General features: G+C 27.0%; 1 protein-coding gene across 5 annotated transcripts in view; it reads right to left on the reverse strand.

Moving 5' to 3' along the window:
* The window catches only part of LOC119662664, a 56059-nt gene that overhangs the window by 9548 nt on the left and 25521 nt on the right, over positions 1–20990 (reverse strand). For 4 of the 5 annotated variants that reach the window (XM_038072343.1, XM_038072342.1, XM_038072340.1 and 1 more), the window contains exons 2-3: positions 7138–7321; positions 5375–5683 (exon numbers count right to left, since the gene is read on the reverse strand). In XM_038072343.1, coding sequence (XP_037928271.1) covers positions 5375–5683; positions 7138–7249 — 421 coding nt within the window. In that variant the 5' untranslated portion in view covers positions 7250–7321. Of the gene's footprint in view, positions 1–2112; positions 2215–5374; positions 5684–7137; positions 7322–20990 lie in introns of all 5 variants that reach the window. The other variant, XM_038072344.1, reaches the window with a different exon arrangement.

Here is a 20990-nt window from a genome sequence, read left to right on the forward strand (position 1 = left end):
GCAACTCAAAAGTTAACTCATTACCCTATTTATTCTTGTCTTGAAAAATGTCAATGCATTTGATTTTTTAATAGCAAAATCATATTAAAGGAATTATCATAAATATTAATTAATTACTTTATTCATACACAAAAAAAAAACCGTAAAAATACTTAACAAATGTTCTGAAAGAATCGTCGATATAAACATTTTCCATGTTTATAAAAAATCTGAATGAAATAGTTGAATCAATTAAAATATAATACCTCGCGCTCCATTTAAATTTGATAATTGGTTCTGACCGTATATCTTTCACAACCATTTGCGACCTTTCTGGAATATATAATAGTACATTTAATTATGTGAAATTTTGGAACTACTTTTTTCAAAAAAGATATGCACCTTTTTAATTATTGAATCTATTATTTCCGCAGATATGATCAATATAAGTTGAATTCACATAGCCTAGTTATCATATTCTATAATTATTGATAAATTTGGTATGGGTGTGACGGTGAAATATAATGGTAGCACTACACATCTACAACTGTAATGATAAAAACTACTACAATTGATATATGGAAGCCTATAATTGAGAACGTAGTTCTAATCTCAAGATTCCGTTGAAACTTGAAGAAGGAATAAAATAAAGGTAACAAATCGTTGAAAAATTTCAGGATTGAATAAGAAAAACTAGGTATGGCTTTTGTCAATAGTGAGTATTAATAATAGAATATACAGTCGACGTTACAGGTTAAACAAAAATTTTGATTTTTGAAGGACTAAAACTAATTTTATAAATTATAAGTTTGTATAAGTTATATTTAAAAGAACATTGTTATAAAAAAGGAATACCTTCTGTGACAAAACACTCGATTAAGATTTAAGATTATAGGTAAACGATGTAAAGATAAAAAAGTTATACGTGTACATATTTATTACATATAATCGTTCTATAATCAACTCTCTAAAAATTTTTCTACTTATTGTTGATCAGAACTATCAGGAATATATAAGCTATATAAGCTATATAAGCGAAGTTTTTTTTTTGATTTAGTATACATGTACTGAAAATAGCAATTTCCATGGTATAAAAGTATATCGAATGGGCACGGTAGATCGTCGTCAGGGATATTCTTCAGAATGTCGAAGAATGTTTAATGCGCTCTTTGTCCACTAAACTTTTTCGTAAAAAAAAAAATCGTAAAAAAAAAGTTTTTTCCAAAAAGATAAAACTCTTACACTGACACAAATCAAAGCAATAATTGAGTCTAACTATAAATTACCAATAGATGGCATCGTGATAATTTCTTATCTTTAAATAAATTATTTATTTATGAACTCTCTTTTTAAATTCTGTATCTTTAATTACAGTAATCGGTGTCTAAAATTTCCTAGCGTAAAAATATGTGCTTATATTAATTATAAAAAATTATTAAAAAATTAAAAAAAATTATTAAAAAAGCTAATTTAATTTTATTTTACACGTAATTGCTTTTTGATAAGTTCTTAAATATATAATCCACCACCAAAATACACAGGGAATTGATAAAATTTGGTAATAACATATATACAAATTACGTCTTTAAAATTGCAATGGAAGTATAATATCTCATAAAGTACTAGCATTTTTTAATATTTTAATTTATTTTAATTTATTTTTCATTAATATTTTAAAGAATAATACTATATGTTATTGCTAATACATTACTTCACCTCCATATAAATTAAATTTATTTTTTATTCGCGCCTGTAGATATGATTAATATTCAAATTAATGGGGTTGATATTTCTTTTTTATCATTTATTTATTTATTTAATTATCTATTTTAATTTCTTATTATTAGTTATCACAGTTTAAAATCAATTTCTGTTTATAGATGGCGCTAGTACTTTGTAGAGATATTAAGCTTAACTTTTTGTAGTGGACACAAATGGACTCATATTAAATATACAAAATTCACATAAATTTGATTGAATTAATAAGAATTTCCCTTAATATATTTAATGTTTTTGCTATAATACTAGATGTATTCCCATGAATAATGCAGATCAACATTTTTGTTTTTTGATTTGTACAGAGAAATGTTATTTGTATGTTACGAAAATGTTTGTTAATACGATTTATGTTACCTGGACTGTTAACAATATAAACGTTAACTTTAATACGAAAGGAATATTGTGGTGAGCGCGGTTTTATTAGATCGAGCGGCACAACACGATATTGATTCGGGGCTAGACTCAGTTTGTGGTTATGTGTTTATTGGACGCGATTACAAAAATAATTAAAAAATTAAAATAATATTAGACATAAGGTTTATAAAAAAATATAAATAAATATAATAACTAAAATTTTTTTTGAAGAATTTTAATATAAATAAAAGTAAAAACATTACATAAACACAAAAGAGAGCTACTAAAAAGCAGAAGAATTGCAGTTTACATAGTCAGACTACAACAGAAATTCACAATACAGAAAATATAACAAAATACGATTACGTAGAAGAAATGATAAGGACAATAGAGATATAAAAGCAAACAACTGTTAACATTTAACAGTAACTACAGTTCAACTAAAGCACCATACATACAGTCAATTATTTCAGCAAAAGTGAGTCTATAAACTCTTTCTACAATATACAATATGTCCTTATTCACTTATGTATTTATTCATATATATTTATATTTATTCATATATATATATTTATAATATATTAATATAATATTATATATATAAATAATAATATATATATATATATATATATATATACATATATATGTATATATATATATTCACCTTTATATATATAAATTTATATGTATATGTATATATGATTATATATTTATATAATATATAGATTATATATAAGATTATAAAATCAAACTTCACATCATATATACATAGATGTACATAGGTGTATGTAAACAATTCTAATATTATGCAAAGTTTTCTTAGCCAGAGTATGAATCTTTTACCAAATCTGTCAATTATTTAGTTAACATTGATTCTGTATGTTAATTATCAATTTTAAAATGCTAGCAAAATACAGAGAATATTATTCTGTTAAGTACTCCTCCGGCAATAATTTATTACCAATTATTTAGATAATTATTAATTCATAGCTTAATTATTATTAATATTATTATTAATTCATACAGGCGTACAAATGTTTAATTGATATATATTTTTATATATTATTTCTAATTGAGTTGAACGTTTATATGAACATACAAAGTAGTTCAATTAACTAAAGCCAGTTCCAAAATACTACAATTTTCGGGCTAGTGGTAACACAATGACTAGATTTCGTCTAATATGATCTCTTTTGGGGTTGCTAAACGGGGCATAGACTTATATAGGTCAAAGACAGTAGCATACGCTTGTTAAGGTTCTGAAATAAATTTTACCACAGAAATAGACTGTTGAAGTGCTCAAAAATTCTCTACTTCATGAGTGGATAAAAATTCTTTATTATTATTATTATGGATACGCTGTATATGCACTGCGTCCTGAAAGATCTTTTGTGCTGCTTTTCACCCAACTAGTCCAATTCCAAACTTATTGAGCATTTTGTCAAAACTCAAACTTCACTGCCTAAATAGTTAAGTCTGTATCTTGACACAGCTGCGTGGACGCATAGAACGTGTTCTGCTGTTTCCTGTTGCTTTTGACAGAGTCGGCAACTATCGTTTTTAGCTTGACCAATCTTTTTTAGATGATATCATAGTCTACATTGACCTGTTAGTAGTTCCGTGTTATAGTTTGATGTCTGTTCTGCTGAAGTTCAGTACAGCTTCAGCCTTTATATCTTCAGGGATTATAAGACGTTTTGACTGCCGCATGCACTTTTAGGCTCTTCATAAATCAGTTAGGTTTTGACTTTCAATTTCGCATACTAGATTGGTTTTGAATCTGTTGTTATCACCGCAGAATTTTTTCGGGCCTACGAAAGGTGTTTTTGTTGAAGATTCTTTAGGTTCGCACTCGAGCAGCAATCGACTCCATTGTCTATCAGTTGAGAGTTAAAGTTGGTCGTATACACGTAACGAAAAAATAGAATTAATTTGAAATTAATTCGTTAAACTTAAGGTTTCTTCTAAAATTGTTTGTTTCCAAAATTAATATTGTAATTTAAATAAATGTTCACAATTAACAAATTAAATATAAAACAACAAAAAAGAATTAATAATAAATTATTTGGAGTGCATTTATCGGTTGAAGCTATGTATTTATTATTCATTATTTTAATTATTATTTGCTTTCAATAATTTTTTCATATTTTTGTCGTAAAATATTTTGTATAATAAATATATTAGGTAATTACAAATTGACAGTTTTGCTTAAAATTATTGCATACTCTATTTCTCTATGAGAAATGTTTTCTAAAGCAATTCTACATATAAGCTCTACATACATATACAACAAAAAAAAATTACAACAACTGCATCAAACGTATTTGTATCTAATAAATTTCGAAAATAGTCTACTAGCGTATCTAATATTTACAAAAACTAACAGTGCACAGTATGAGATGCACTGCAATTACCTTCTGTTGTTAGAACTGTTTTTGAAAGGCACTACACACCGTTGATCTGTAACAATTAACATGAAAAGCTCTTAACAGCTATAATGACAAGCCAAAAAGCTCTTGTCGTATGTTTATAACATTATGAAGGGAAGACCGACCACATATTAAAGAAGGAGAAATAAAAATTTAAATAAAATTTATTTAACATGCAATGAATGAAGCTTTTAGTGTTGATTTGTAATAATTTTTTTATAGAATATTGAATAAAATTTTCATGCATATTTTATTTTTTTTATTAAGTGATTTAAATAAAACTAAAAGCTACATTTTTGAACACATAGTAATGTCTCACGATTTTCTTTAAAAAATAGAAATTAAAAAATAGAAAATAAAAAATAAAAAATTGACATCAACAATAACGCACCATGAAAATATGTTTAATATACATTAAAACGTATATATATATATATATATATAACATATAAAAGCCACATGATATATGAAAAGAATGAGTTTCAGAGTTACGAGTACATGAGGTAAGAGTAGAGAAAAGTATTAATGTTAATAGTAAATATATAAGTTTATGTACGATTTTGTAATGTACATGATAGCTGCTTAGATGGTAAAGCATTTGAAACATTTTTTTTTTATGAAAACATTGCCACAACACCAAAAATGTGTTCTTGTTAAACTAGCAATATATAGGCATACAGTCAGCAACCAAGTAATTAACCAATCAACCAACCAACCAACCAATCAACCATCCATCCATTTAAGCAATAGTTAAACATACAATAATTACAATAACCACCCATTTAAATATATTTACACACTCCAGATTTATGTTCGGAACATATTCAATGTACCTGGTGTTTGATTCTCCTTAGTCGTTGTGTGTCGATGACCAAATGTATATTTGGGAGTTGAGTTGGTGATTGCCTTTGAAGCGTGATCGACATTATATTCGCCTGGTGCGGGTGTATGAAATTTTTGTTTGCTCTCATAACGACCCGGCATCCAAGCAGCTGGTGCTGTATCCTTACCCTTAGCACTTAAACCGGCAACATTATATTGTGCAGGGCCTGGTCCAACTGTTTCGAATTTTTGTAGATGTCGAAAACCAAATTTAAAAGATGGTGCACCTGCCTTTTTAGAATCAACGGTTATTTTGCTACCTGTAGAAAAAAATATTATTTTTGTAAATAATAGATTGATTAAAGTAGACTATATATGTACATTTAAAAGGTTATAAGATAAGATAATACAAGATAAATAAAAGGATTATTTTAGTTTTATAAGAAACTAAAAAATTTAAAAAGAAAAATAATTATTTTTGTAGCTCAGAATATGTGTGAAGTACGACGTAAGGAGGTCTTTTGTGTGGGTTTCTATTTAAGTATTAGATTCTCGGTCTTAGATTCTCAAAAAATTTTAGAACTGCTGTAAGCTTAATTTTAACTACGTCTTTAAGATGTGAAATAACAGAAATTATTCATCTAACTTTAATAAAATATGTGCGTAATTTATTATCGTCTATTTTTTGATGCTCATGACATAGGCTACGGGAAGTGCTGTCATTAAAATCAATGTTTTAGCACAGTTTAAAATTGGAAGACCCTATGTTTCACTAACCAAAGATGTGGAAAAATTGAGTACTTAATTACGATTACAGTGTCTTTTGTAAAACACTTTCTCATAAAAGAATAAATTAGAAACTTTTGTCAATCCTAGTGTACCTCTCTAAGTCCATAGAAAAACTCTCAAGTCTTATAAATTATGATAAAATATGTCATTATTTTTAGAATAAAAATTATATTGTATTACGTTAGATAATCTACTCTTATAAAGATAGTACGAGGGTTACAAGTAAATTCTTTGATTTTATATGCTATATTTAGTATATTGGGCTTATTGATGAAAACTGATACTATAAAATCCGACATCAATTGTTCTCATTAAGTTAGATTTGAGAACCTAGAGTAAGAAAAGGAAGAAAGTTGTATAACTAGTTCAAGTTCCCATATGGAGTGACTTTACTGAAAGAATAAGGCTATAATATATTATGAAATAGAGAATTAATAAAAAACATAGATAAAATAGATCAAAAAACAAAAAAAAATTTTTTTGTTATAAAAACTGAACATATATTGATTATGAAAGTACAATATATAAAACTGAAGAAGAAAGAAACTATAAAATTAGAAACAGTGATATATTAATTACGTGGGAATTCCAATTATCCTTTAATTTGAAGTCAATAATTTTTGACCATTACGTTTTCTTTTAATAGAAATTTTTAAGAAAGCACTAAAACCGGTAATGATTTATTCTTCAAGTTAAAAGTAAATTGTAATATTTATTTTTTATTATTCATAGCTGAAAGGTATGAATAATAACCTTAATTATATATCTTTACTGGAAAACTATATATTACTTTTTAAAATACAAATCTCTTAATTATGATATGAAAAACGTTAAATAATCCAACTTAGATTTTCGAAACTTTACCCTTCCTATTAAGTTATTGTATGGATCACTTTGTATATGATTTTTTTATGGCATAACATATCTTTTTTTTGCTTAAATAGATTAAGCAGTTGAGTAGACTTTTTCTTTATATTGTACTTACCGACTAATGTTGGTAATTGAACACAAGCTGGCCCGGGACTTGTTGCTTCAGCACTAATTTTACCTTTGCGTACTGTCGGAGTCCAGGGTCGTTGTTCTACGCCTGCGCCCATGCTTTAAAAGTCTATTTTGCGTTACTTTGTTGCAGGGTTTGCGTAAGAAAAGTATAACTTTAATTTAAAAACCTGCAAAATAAAAAAATAATATTTTTAATAATAATGAAAATATTTAAGAAAAATTGATAAATGAAATAAGATATAAATTTTCATTGATCTAATGAAAGTAAATCCTTTCGTTTTAACATACATTTGCAGTCGGTCGAAGAAAGAATTTATTAAAAATAGTGCAAATACTAACAGTAAAAATGGCTTATTATTCTCCGAGTTGTATTCAACAGTATTGTATACAAAATCGATAACATGTTTTCTGTTTCCCTACACCTTTCATCCATTGTACTGCGGTATGACGACTGATTAAAAAATTCCAGTCCCTTAGCTTAGAATAATATTATAACTTAATCACATCATATAGGCATAAAATTTCAGAGAAATGGTATTACCCAATATAAGAAGTATCCGCTTTAGATCGTAGGGTGAAGTTGGTACCAATATATCTAGCAACACTAATTCGATTATATCAAACGAATATGTGTTTTGTGAGTATTCCATGAATTTTTTGTTTGTATTTCCTTAATAATTTATTACAATGTGATAATCCATGTTTGCTGAGAGATGAAATTGAGAGGATGTTCCCGTTTCTTGGGTGGAAATCTTATCCTGTCACTTTACCAATATGACGCAGAGCATAACTCGGTAGATCACCTAACTGAATTCTTTAGCGCCGCCATTGGCTTTATACAAAAGTTCTCTAACGATTTATCGATAGCAAATAAGGTTATGCAGAGTTTTTGATGGACTTGTAAGGGAATTGTTTATTACCAGCTACTTTAGCCCGGTACAAGGATCTCTATTTCGACCATGTGAACTAAATAATCAAAAAAAATTGTTCGTTAAGCCAACAGAATAGAAGTTGCTTTTCATTAAGGCAATGCCAGGCTATACACATCTCACAAATGACGAAATTTCGTTGAAACATTTAAATACATCCTTCGTATAGCCCAGACCTTAAACCATTTATAATAATTTGATTATAATTTGTTTTGGTTTCTGCAAAATTCGTTTATTGGTGAAAAATTGGCCGACCGAAAGGCTGTTGAAATTGATTTGGTCAAGTTTTTCGTCGATAAATCATAAAATCTCTACATGACTGGAACTATGAAACTATCCAGACAATGGCAAAAAGTCATATATAGCAATGGTTATAAATACTTTATTAAGTTTAATTATCAATAAGTGTTATATTTTTATTTAAAATGTAACAAAAAAATGCGGATACTAGCGAATATCATTTATCATGAATAGTATATTCTCCAAGCAGAATGGGTTTAGCTATCTGAAGAATTATAATATGTAATTTTTTTTTCTGTTCTATTTATTAACTAATTTCAGTTGTGCTTGAGAAATAATTTTTATTCAAAACTATGGGGGTTTGAATGTCTGAAGGTTTTGGTCTCAAAAACCTCGAAAAATCTAAAACTTTTTGTGAAATTTTTTTTTATAAAAAAGTAACAAAATAATTATAAATAATTTATATAATTCAACAAATTACAACTTTTCTGCATTATATTAATATTTTTCTTGACATTGTTGATTTATATCACAACAATTACCGAAACGGCTCCACTCCGAAGTTATGATGTGGCATATGCATGTGTGTTAATGGCTGCTAACTTGACCTACAAAATCCATCAAAATCAACCTACAAAACTAAATAACCAATCAATTTTTATGTTGTACATTGCATGAAAATGACGTGGAAAAACAGAGCCCGCAACGGCAACATAAACAAAAGCCGAAAGGAGGAAAGGATATAACAATCAATCGCTTGATTGTAGGTCTTCAACTCACAGCAAAGGGAAGCGTGCTGTCAAAGTGCTTCACTAGCAACCAAAAAACAAAGTCAACGAAAGGAGTTTCTTGTATTTCCGCATGGAGTTAGCAAGTTTTGACTTTTCTGGGCCAACCAACATTGGCGTAGGCAAGTCTGTCGTGTACAAATAAAATTATTACGAAATTTTCCATAGACACTCGCACGGTCTACAAAGGGTCTACGATTTAGTATAGTCTGTGTGTTGTACTTTAGTGAAGCCTTAGACTGCAAAGGCGTTGCCTACATTTTAGCCGAGATACTCGTTTGTTGTAGTTTTTTTGTTTACTTATTTGCTTACTTTTTTATTTCAAATAATATCATTTTTTTTTCTATTTTGTTTGTTTTTTAGTGTCTTTAGTATATCGATGAATAGTGCACCTTGATGATTTTTGAGGTAGGTTCTCTATGTTTTTGTTTTGTCCATAATTATGTTGACCTTCTTTTTCGTATTGTCAGGTTGTCAGCGAAGAATTGTCTTACTTGTCTATGGTATGCTTTCCATGTGGGCTGTTTTCCGATTTTTCAATATTTTGACTTTTGTTGCTACCATCTTCTTCCACTTCGTTTTAATTCATTGTGTTTTTATCCACGTTACCTTTGTTTTGTTTACTGGCTGTCATACCTTTTCTGGTGCCAAAGAAAGTTTATTTTATTGTAATTTAATGGTTCTAATGTTAGGCTGTATCAACTCGTAACTTGGTACGATTTTTGTATTGGATTTTGTTTAAATTGCTTTAAACGCTTTTTAGCTTCTTAACAAATTTTAATTGCCACGCAAATCACAAAAAAAAAAAGAATTAGATACTATTTTTAAATTAGCTTATCTATTAGTATTTTATTGGTATAAACTCTGAAGTGCATTTTTCTACTTTTACATTACTTGGATAAGAATAAAAACTTCTAATTAATCTGTTTTTGTGAGCATTTAGAACATGCAATCGATATCTTCTTTATTCAATTTAATCGCTTAAAAATAAAAACAATCATTATTTTTAAACTTTAAGAATTTCTGAAAAATAAAATTTTCAAAAAGTATAGAGTTTAAAATTAATATATACCACGATAAGTATATACTATAATTCCATTAAAAATTACAATAACAAAAGTCAACCTAAATAACACATAATTAATACTATGTTTCCACTGGTCTCATTTAGGCACTTTTGCTCATTAAAGCCGCTAATGACGATAATTTACCGTACTCGTACCAAAAGCTTTTATATAAATGAGCTCATTATAAATAAATCAACTCACTTGAGATGAAAAATGCAACTCTTAAAATTAAATTTCCCACAAGGAAAATGACCAAAATTTGAAATATTTTATTTGTCGTATATTTTATATGTAAAATGTAAACTTTTACAATCTTTTCATATGAATAAATCAGTTTATGGCAATGAAAACAACCAATTCTTAATTACATCAACATAATTAGTTTCAACTGCTATGAAAACAAATTTTTTTTGACATTATCTTACAATTTTCAAACAAATACTTGACTGACTAAATAATTATTAAATTTTTAAAAATTAATTTAATAAACATTTTTCACAAAATAATCACATATGCTAGACAAGCGAATGTCTAAGGAACTTCATAGTGGAAGTTCAATTTCCCACAACTTTAAAGATCATATCTCATAAAAAGGGCTGCATAGGCTAATGATTTCAAGTATTCACATAGAAAGTTTTATATCACATGACCTTCGTGGTCAAGAAACGAGTCTGTTTATATAGATTATGTTCTAATAAAATTCTTGCTTCTATAAGTTAATGTTTTCCTTGGAATAATGATATTTCTCTACTACTTATTGAAACCAAAACCATAACCTTGCATTTTTGGAAACTGAAAAGCTTTCGTATGTAATTTTTTGAGACTGCAACTACCAGGGGTTGAGCTTATACCCTGCCCAGTTTGAAGCTCAGAATCAGTCTTTATTAGCCAACTGATCCAAAGCCGTACTTCGCTTGTATGTTCGAACTTTGTTAATTTTGTTTTGTTAATTTGCTGTGAAACTTTATTAACAAATTCATTTGCTGTGCTGTATTAGAATAAAATCATAAACCAGTTATAGAATTAAATTAAATTCTACATAATTCTGTAATTAAATTAATTTATTATATTTTTTATTTTTAATTGTTAAATTTCAATATTATAGCATTAATTGTTGCTAAAAATTTATGTTGTTGCAATAACACTACTGTTCGATAAAAACCTCTCAATTGAAGACAATAGTTTGTGTTAAGAACTTAGTTTTTTTCGTCAAAACGGATTTGAAAAATCTGTTTAATATAAACAAATAAAATAAAAAATATACACGCATTTTGTAAACATTTATTTGACGAATTAAATCTTAAATTTTTGAAAGCATCTAATATTTGGCATTACTGAAAGCAAACTAAAATTAATTCATTGAATGCTTTTCACTAACCACCAAATATTTAAGAAATAATTTTCGCAATTTATATGAAAGTTAAAAACAAATTAATGCAAATTTTCGTAATTTGCTCACAGGAAATTCAATTTTTGCTTCACTTCCCCTTGACCAATAAAGTTTCGGCGTAAATTTCGAAATGCAAATATCCATGCACACAATAAAGCACCGATATTTAGATACACACGATATTAAATATGGAAAAAATCACATTTTCTTTATTGCTTTATGGTTTAATATACATGGATACACTTAAATAATAAATATTTTTTTACTGAAAATTAACCGCCATAAGTCATTTTTAGAAGATTAGTAACATATAGTCTACTACCGATATATTTCATTTGAATTACCAAGGCCAGAAATTTAATAAAGTTTAATAGACATTTGTAGTATTTTATTTACGTATCACTCATATTAATAAGTCAAACTTTTATTCAATATCAAGAAGGTACTGTACCCTGCCAAAAATAAAAAAATTTCATATCTAATGTCATATCTAATGTTTTTTTTTTACCAAAAGTGACGTGTCTTACGACGAAAAGAAATTATTTTTAAGTTAAAAGGGTTCAAATAGAAATGAAAAGACAACAACAAATTTTTTTAGTTAATTTATTGACATTTGGCTGATCATGCAACACTGTTTGGCAATACTCAAGACAGCGAGCGTTATATGGTTCGTTAAATTTCAATAAAATCACTAAAATTTTTTGTTGTTGTCTTTTCATTTTTATTCGAACCCTTCTAAAATTTGATATCGATTAACATTGCAAGTAAATCTAAGAACAATGAAATGTTTTCAATAATAATATCTACAGCTGTGCTTATCCAGACAATGTTAAAAATTTACATTATTAAATTTACATTCCATACTTTTTTTTAATTATTATTTTGTAATATTATTTTAATAAAACATATATAAGCACTCTTATAGTTAATAACATGATAAAGTATGAAAATCATCAAAAATCAAACATGGATTTATACACTGACACATTTAAAAGGATAATAACATAATAAAAGCAGAATTAATAAATCTTTTATAATTTTGTTGCTATAATCTATTCCACTTTCAAATATAATTGCTATTATGCATTTCTTTTTAAATTCACTTACTTTCTATGGTTATTTTCTGTTTCAAATCCCCACCTTTGGAAAACATACAGAATTGTGAAGCAAAAAAGCAGATTTAATGATGAAAGTGTAGTTATAAAGCACTTTAGAGCAAAACTAAAGCAATTTAATTGTATTTTGATAACACATCAACTATATAAGTGTAACGGTAAACTAAGTTACAGATTGTTTGTTAGTTAATATAAATATTTTACTTATCAGATTAAATAATCGATATACGGGTGCTTTCATTATTGATTTTGTATTATTTTATTTTTGTGGAGAAATATGGCAGTTAGATTTGATGAAACCAAATGTATTAACGAAGTCTGTGTTTTTCCGTTAAATTAAAAACAAATTAATGCAAACTTTTCTGATATCGAGTATATATACCCACTATATATTTCATTGGGCGTAACTTAATCGAGTTTTGTCTTAACGCAACATCCTTCTTTGGGTGCGTTTCCTTAATGCTCACCTTCTCAAACTTCATGTAGCAACCAATCGTACATTAATCGATTGACACTTTACTAATCTTTATCTCTGGAGTGTACTCGTTCTTGCTTATGATATGTGCAATCCAGTGAAGCTATTGAATGTTAATTCGATAAATAATATCCATGTTGTGATTAAGCATGTGGTTAATCTGGATGTGATATTACCACTTTGTTTAGTAAAATTAGTTATAGTGTTTATTTGCGCAATCCGGAAATTTTTCTCACCAGAGGTCATAACATTCTTCGAACATAACAAGGTTATGTTAATGTGAAACGCTGTTCCATGGTCTTATGGACTTCACATTTTTTTTTTGAAAATTTATAAAATATTCCTTGCGATCATAAAGGATAAAATCAGTTACTGTCAGACCAAAATCCCCACCGTTGAAAAACATACATAGATGGCCGCAGTGCCAATAATTCGAAAGTTTTACAATATTAAAGTTGGTTGCAGTTCAATTGGGCCACTCTATTTTCTTGGAAATGTTTCTTTTTTTTTTATAAACTTTAATAAAATATTGAATGTAATTAATTTTAAAAATAATTTTAAGAGAATTAATTTGAAATATTTTAAATATTTAAGAAAAACTTTCTTTTCTATTGTTTACTCCTAAGCAAAGTGTACATCGTAAAGAAAAGCGAATTTCTTTCTAACCACAATAGCGTGACGCATACGAATATTTTAGCGACATTTACACTTTTTTGTAGTGCAAAACATATCTCGAAAATGTAAACCTTGAGAAATTGTTTAAATATTTCTTATATAAACTTTATGCTCTGCAATTACGTGTTTTGACATTGTAATGTTGCGAAAGATTTTTTACTCACTTCTAATCGCAGCCCCACAACTTATAGTCGCATGTGCTTAGTTGTCTGCGCCCACTATAGTTGAGAGTGGGTAGTACGTATAGCTACGGAACGAATTGTGCCGTAGGAACGACAAGTTCATTATTAATATTTGCTTATAATTAACGTTATAGTACCGGTTGTATTAGAATAAATACTATATTGTTGTTAATACTATTGTAATTAGTACAGGGTAAAATAATTACTCCGGTACTAATTACTATATATATATTACATCAAAATATACTCAAGTACTTACTGCCCTACAAATTGGGATTTATATTTATTTATATTTATATTTGATATTTATATTCTAGCTAAATATAATCATTTTTTATATTTAAATATAAATAGTTTTTGAATTCCATTTTCTTTGTATTTAATTTAAAAAAATTATTTGTACTCTTCGTAAGAATATGTACTTCTTTGCTAAATGAAAAGAAAACATTTTAAGACCTTAAAATTACAGAACAAATTTTTTTATTATTAATTTAAAAAGTCTAAATAAACATTTAAATGTTTATTTATTACAATTTTGCAGAAATTACCAAATTGTAATTGAAATATTATATTTGTCTTATGTTTTATATGTAAAATGAAAACTAAAAAGTTATTAATTAGCTTTTGCCAATGAAAACGATCAAATCTTGATTTCATTAACATAAGAAGCTTCATCTGCAGTGGGAACATGATATAAGTGATTGTTGAACCCAAACTAAGCATAGCCACTTCAACAAAAATGCAAAAAATTCCTTTACTTCTATTGAAAATTTAATAAAACTTATCATTATATTTTTAATAAATGTAATATATTTAAAACATTTAGTTTACTTTGTAAATTGATATACTGAATATGCAATTGTTTTTTAGTTTAAAAGTTGTTGCTACCACGCAACTTAATTTGTCTGGTAATTTAAAATGATTACTTATTGCTCATTACTCAGACAACTCCCACTTGAGAAAATCAACTTTTAATCGACTAGTATACAGTAAACATATATATATATATATATACAGAAGTATGTATGTGTCTTACAAAACTAAATATGGATTTTTGAAATTCTAACTAACCAAAATTAATCATGTCAACGAAAACTTAGTATCTATTAGTGTTAGATGATTCAGAGTCAATTTATTTGATGAAAACATCATTTCGATTGATTTGACTATTTTGTAGTTAAGTAGATAATTTATTTGAAATTTAAATTAGGTTTCGCCTATTGTAATATAAATTAAAGTTACCGTAAATCGAGAAAGTAGCCTCATACGAATACTCGTATATAGGGAATAAGATGAGTATTAATAGCAAACCAAATAAGGAGATTGTAATAATTGTTCAACTAAAAAAATGTGGTTTATGGTTCCAATTCAGATACAGAGAATCCAATTTAAGGTCGAACAAAATAAAACAAGATTCAGTAAAGGTGGGTGTTTACAACTACTTTGAGAAAAAATAAAACTAAAAATTATAGATATATATTAGATATATAAAATACCCATTAGGTTGGATGTTCACAATTGCTTTAGAAAAAAATTGAGAATATAAAAATGTATAAATATCGATTGATTTCTATTGAGCAATTAATTATATAAACAAACTAAACTTAAAAATTATATTCATTTTTAAAATAAGTAATTAGTTCCATAGTAACTATATTTAAAAGAAATTTGGTTACACTAAAACTTTTGCAGTGTATTCATATGTTTCATAAAAATATATATAAATATATTCATAACCCCCTTCTTAGTAAATATATTTTAAAATACTGTGTAGTATCATCAATATAGAAATTAATCACATACTCAATCGGGTTTAGAGCAATTGACCCCCTCCAAAATTGTGAGCAATCTAATAGTATGTTCCCACTACCTAATGAAACTTGGTTATTCACACAAAAAGCTTTCGTGCTTTTTAACTTAGTTAAAAATAAATCAAGGGAATTTTTTTCAAAAATGTCGAATATGAAAACTATATTATATTTATATAATTATATATATGTATATATGGTATTATTATATTTTAATTTTTATTTAATTAAAAAAGGATTTTTTGGACACTTTTTATGTCAGACAAGCTGAAAAATATGGATAGAAGAAAAACTGCTCGAATTATATATTTTTATATTACTAAGATATCAAACTTAGTAGTTAATATAAAAAACATTCAATTAATTACTTTTGTATATTTTTAAAAAATATTCAAAGTTAACCGTGTGATGCACCATACGGAGGTACGAAATGGGTTCAAAAAATATATATTTCGGTTGAATATCCTAGAATTTTTTGACACATAAAAGCTGTTTCACGTGCATAAATCAAGTTATGTCAATAGGATCAAATCTTAATTTGATTAACTTAAGTTGTTTTGGATGTAGTGGGAACATGATATAAAAAAATTTAGTAGCTAATTGAGTTAACGCAACGTTCATTCACCTTACTTACATTCCTATCAAATTATTACTCAATCTTTATTCACATCAACTACCTACATATCTTATTAGTACTCAACTTTTCTTGATGCATAAATGCTGGCCGATCCATTAAATTTATTTAATTGATTGGTGGTTTTTGTTGAAACAGGGAGTAAATGTAACATTTTAGAAAGCAATCATTCTTTATTCTAATTTATAATCTGCATTATAGATGGTGAACTCAAATTATGTTTAAAAGATAAGAAGTTAATGGTTCGTTATAAACAAGTAAAAGATTTACGAAAAAATATTAAAATGAATAATGTTTTCTAAAGAACAAATATAAAGAGAGCTAGAAAGAGAGAAAAGTTTCTTTCTCCCTTTAGGGAGAGAGAGAGAACCGAAGAAAGGTCGAGTGAGAGAGAGGGGAAAAGGAGGATCTGCATCTCTATTGGCTACTGAATCCACTGTAGCTTCTCAAAAAGTACATACTTCACGACAAATTAAAGAAAGTCATCATAACATCCAATTGCATCTAAATATACTGAGGAGGAGACTATGAGATCGGGAATTCCAATTCTCGCTCGAAGTTGGGATGTCCTCAACAGCTAATATTTTGGTTTTCTTTCGAAAAGCGTAGTATATTTTATTCGGTTAAAGTTGATGAGCAACACAAAAGATCATCTACCGATGGGATGGGAGCTAATATTTCGTTTTTATCCTTATCTATTCTTCTAACTATATATACATTATGATTGGTGGTCTCAATAGTTCTACATTAAAAGTAAAATAAACTACAATGAAACATAAAAAACTGTGTATATTTATATATATAATATATGATCATATATAAATAAAAAGAAATCCCACTGTAATAAAAAATTAATTTAATTAAAAAAAAGAAATTAAACCATATAAGTTCATGGTAATTTTCGTTTTCATTTTCATTTACAATTTTAATTATAAATTTCTTTATGTAAGAAAAATTCTTGTTATTCACAATCAAGTTCAATAGTTGATAGTTTTTCTATATTGTATCTGTTATATTGATCTCTGTTTTAAGTCAATCACATTCGCTATAAGGAAGGGCGTGGTGCAAAGATATTAGCGCAGTCATGCCCATATTGATTCAAGTTGAAAATGAACGCAATTACCTGTAAATAAATTAAGCAAAATAATATTAAGCACGTTAAGGCGATGTGAGGGCGTATCTGAAGGCACTTAGGCACTCTCGAGAAATATTTTAACATTATTAGTTATAAATAAATTTACAAAAGTAAAAGTATTATTGGCAATAAATAATAGTCATTAAAAAAATTTCATTGATTCTATTGGTTGATAGCTGCAACAAAAATTGTCTATAGTAAATTAAATGTTATTATTTAAAAATATAATTAAAATAAAAAATTTAATTAAAATTATAAAATCTTTTTTATATACCTTACATTAAATGCCGTAAAATTATAAGGATTTAGGAGATATAAGATAGCTTACAAATATATCATTAATGACCATCAGACGATCGATTCAGTAACGTCTGTTTATCTATTAGTGTACAAACACAATGTTATAGTTTTTAGAAAATCGAGTAAAATTCAAATGAATTTCGAATAAATTTCGAATGAATGAAGTATCGAATAAAAATCGTTTACATATTCAATTATTTTACATATGCATATTTCCAGTTGTGAATTTTTCTATTTGTGAATATATTAGGTAAAAAAAATACAAATACAACCACAGAATAATCAAATTAGTATTACATACTTTTTAAACATCATTGCAGAGATTTTCTATAATATATGTTACCATGTTTCCACTTGTCTCATTTAGGCAGTTTTGCTTGCACAAATCAGCTTATGGCAATGGAAACGACCAAATTTTTATTTGATTAACATAAGTAAGTTGAAGCTGCAGTGAAAATATGATATTAGACTTACATCATTTATTGACATTTACGTTAAGTATTATTTAGCAAATTAAAGTTTCAAAAAAGTTAAAAAAAATAATGGAAAGTCACAAAAATAATTAATCTATTCAGTAGTATATATAATCTATTGAAAGCTTAATAGACGAACAGAGTTTACTAGTATGTTTGTTATAAAATTAAAAAATCGGGTTTAATGATATTATTAAATATATAATAGATTATTGCCTATTATAAACCATTGGTTCCGTATACTTTTTTTCATTATATATGAGAATTTGAAATTTTTTTTTTTGGTATACTAAATGGTAAAAAATGTTGTTAAATAAATAACTGCAATAAATAAATTTCTTGCAAATAATATAATTATATGAAGTAAGCCAAAGTAAAAATTGTAAGTATATATCTCTATCTAGTTCTTAATTTATACCTGCAAGCGAAATGGATTTTGACCAACATTGTCAAAATCCGATATTATCACATCCGATATTTGTGAGACATATAATTTTTTTTTTCACAGTGCTTCGCTCCATTGGGAGCTGGTGCCCTATTTATTCTTATCTCTTTTCTTTAATTCAAAGAAATTAAATTCTTTATTTTATTGCAAAAATATACGAATTCCAGTAAAAGTATTTCTTTTTTCCTATATATTGAACTTAACCTTTTATAACAAAAATTGTTTCAATATCAATAAATTGTTGTTATTACGTTCACATTATATCTATAATATACTTTCCCATTTACTTTACAAAAATTTTAAAGCAAAATTATAATAAAAATAATATATTAGACAATCTCAATATATTTTTTCCAACCCATGTAGGCGTCAATAAAGTATTTAGTAGTGGAATGGCTGCGTCAGAGATTTAATTTTAACTAAATGATTTAAGTTTGACTTGAACTAACTTGGCTGCAGAAAACAAGATAAACGAGGTTGAAAACTAGCAAAAATAATTATAAAGTTTATTAATTTTAATCAACGGTTTGATAAAAAATTGAAGTTAATAATGGTTTTTATAAAACTTCAATGCAAACTGCTCTAAGCCATAAACTTGAATTTATAAAGATTTATGATTCATCAGTCAAAAAATTTATTTATCGATCGTTAGAACTTAACAAATTCTTCTTTATATTGTTTCTCAATTAAAATAATAGACAAGAACTAAATAGACTTTCAAATAATTTTTACTTTCTATCTTGGTATTATTATGAAGATGTGTATTATTTGTACATAAATGATTGAATGATTCATTATAAATGAAAAAATTATTAAAAACTGATCTATTAATTTTTTAAATATACTTTAAAGTTAGTTTAGTTTTCATGTAAAAGATGTGCAGGTGAGTTGCAATGATTCTTATGCCAACTCTGTTTTAAATGACAATTTTAAATGTAGATAAGATTTAAATTAAAACTCAACTCAAGTTTTAAAATAAACAAATTAACAATCGATTTTATTTTATATTTTTCAAACTAGATTTGATGTTATCACACAGGATCTTGTCGATTGAAATATACATATTTTTTTATTGAAATTATACTTCTTCTTCTTCTACTTCTTAGTATCCATTTCCTCTAGTGCGGCATAAGGCCGTAACGATTCTCTTAAATCGCACTCTGTTAGGTGCTTCTCTGCATATATCGTTCCATGTGTAGTGCGCTTCTGTGATTTCTCTTTCAATTGTCCTTCTCTAAGTTAAAGGCGGTGCACTAGGGTGTCTCCTGCCTTGTGGGTTTCATGTCAAAGCTTGACGTAGAATGTATTTATTGGATCATTGGATAGTATGCCCCATCCAATTTCATTTCCACATATTTATTTCGGTTACAACAGCTTTCTGATTTGTTTGGAGCAAAAGTTCTGCATTTGATATGTAGTTACGCCACCATATTTCTGGTACTAAACAAATATTTTAAATATTAAATTTAAAGAAAACTCTTATTGGAATACTTTTATTATTATTAGAATTCTTGTGAGAAGAAAAGCCTGCATTATGTATTCACAACGTTCACTTGCAGGGGCTGTGAAAAATGTCACTCATACGTCACATCGCTAATTTCTAATTAAAACAAATGTAAAATTTTTAATAAATATTTATTTTTATGTTATTAATATGTGATTACGTACAAAAGTAACAATTTTAATAGAAAATTATAGTAACAAACTTGACAATTCACTGGATTTGCATTGTTAACAAAGCACAGAGCTGCATAAATTAGTTTTCATGTAATTTTCACTTAGCATTTTGTGACTTTTATCCATAATAAAACCATTCCAGCATTTGAGGCAAGCAACGAAGTGTTGCATGCAACTTAATTTCTTCACCTAAGAAAACTGATTTGAAAAATTCTCATTTCGAAAAGAAAGTGAAACGAAGTCAAGCGTGTAGGCTTAATGACTTAAGCTTGAAGCATGAACAAAAGTTAGTAAGTCTTTAACAGAATTTGCATAATAATTTTACAAATCCTTGAATTGAATCAAATCTTCGGAATTGACATTGAAAAGCGGTAAATATTTACACACATAAATGTTTAGGTAAAATAATTTGGCTGATTAATTAATAAAAAGTTGAAGTAATTAAATTGTGATACCATTATCACAGCAATCCTGTTTAATAGAAGACTTTCGTTCTATAAGAA

This window comes from Teleopsis dalmanni, chromosome X, assembly GCF_002237135.1.
Source record: "Teleopsis dalmanni isolate 2A chromosome X, ASM223713v2, whole genome shotgun sequence".
In the NCBI taxonomy this organism is placed as follows: Eukaryota; Metazoa; Arthropoda; class Insecta; order Diptera; family Diopsidae; genus Teleopsis; species Teleopsis dalmanni.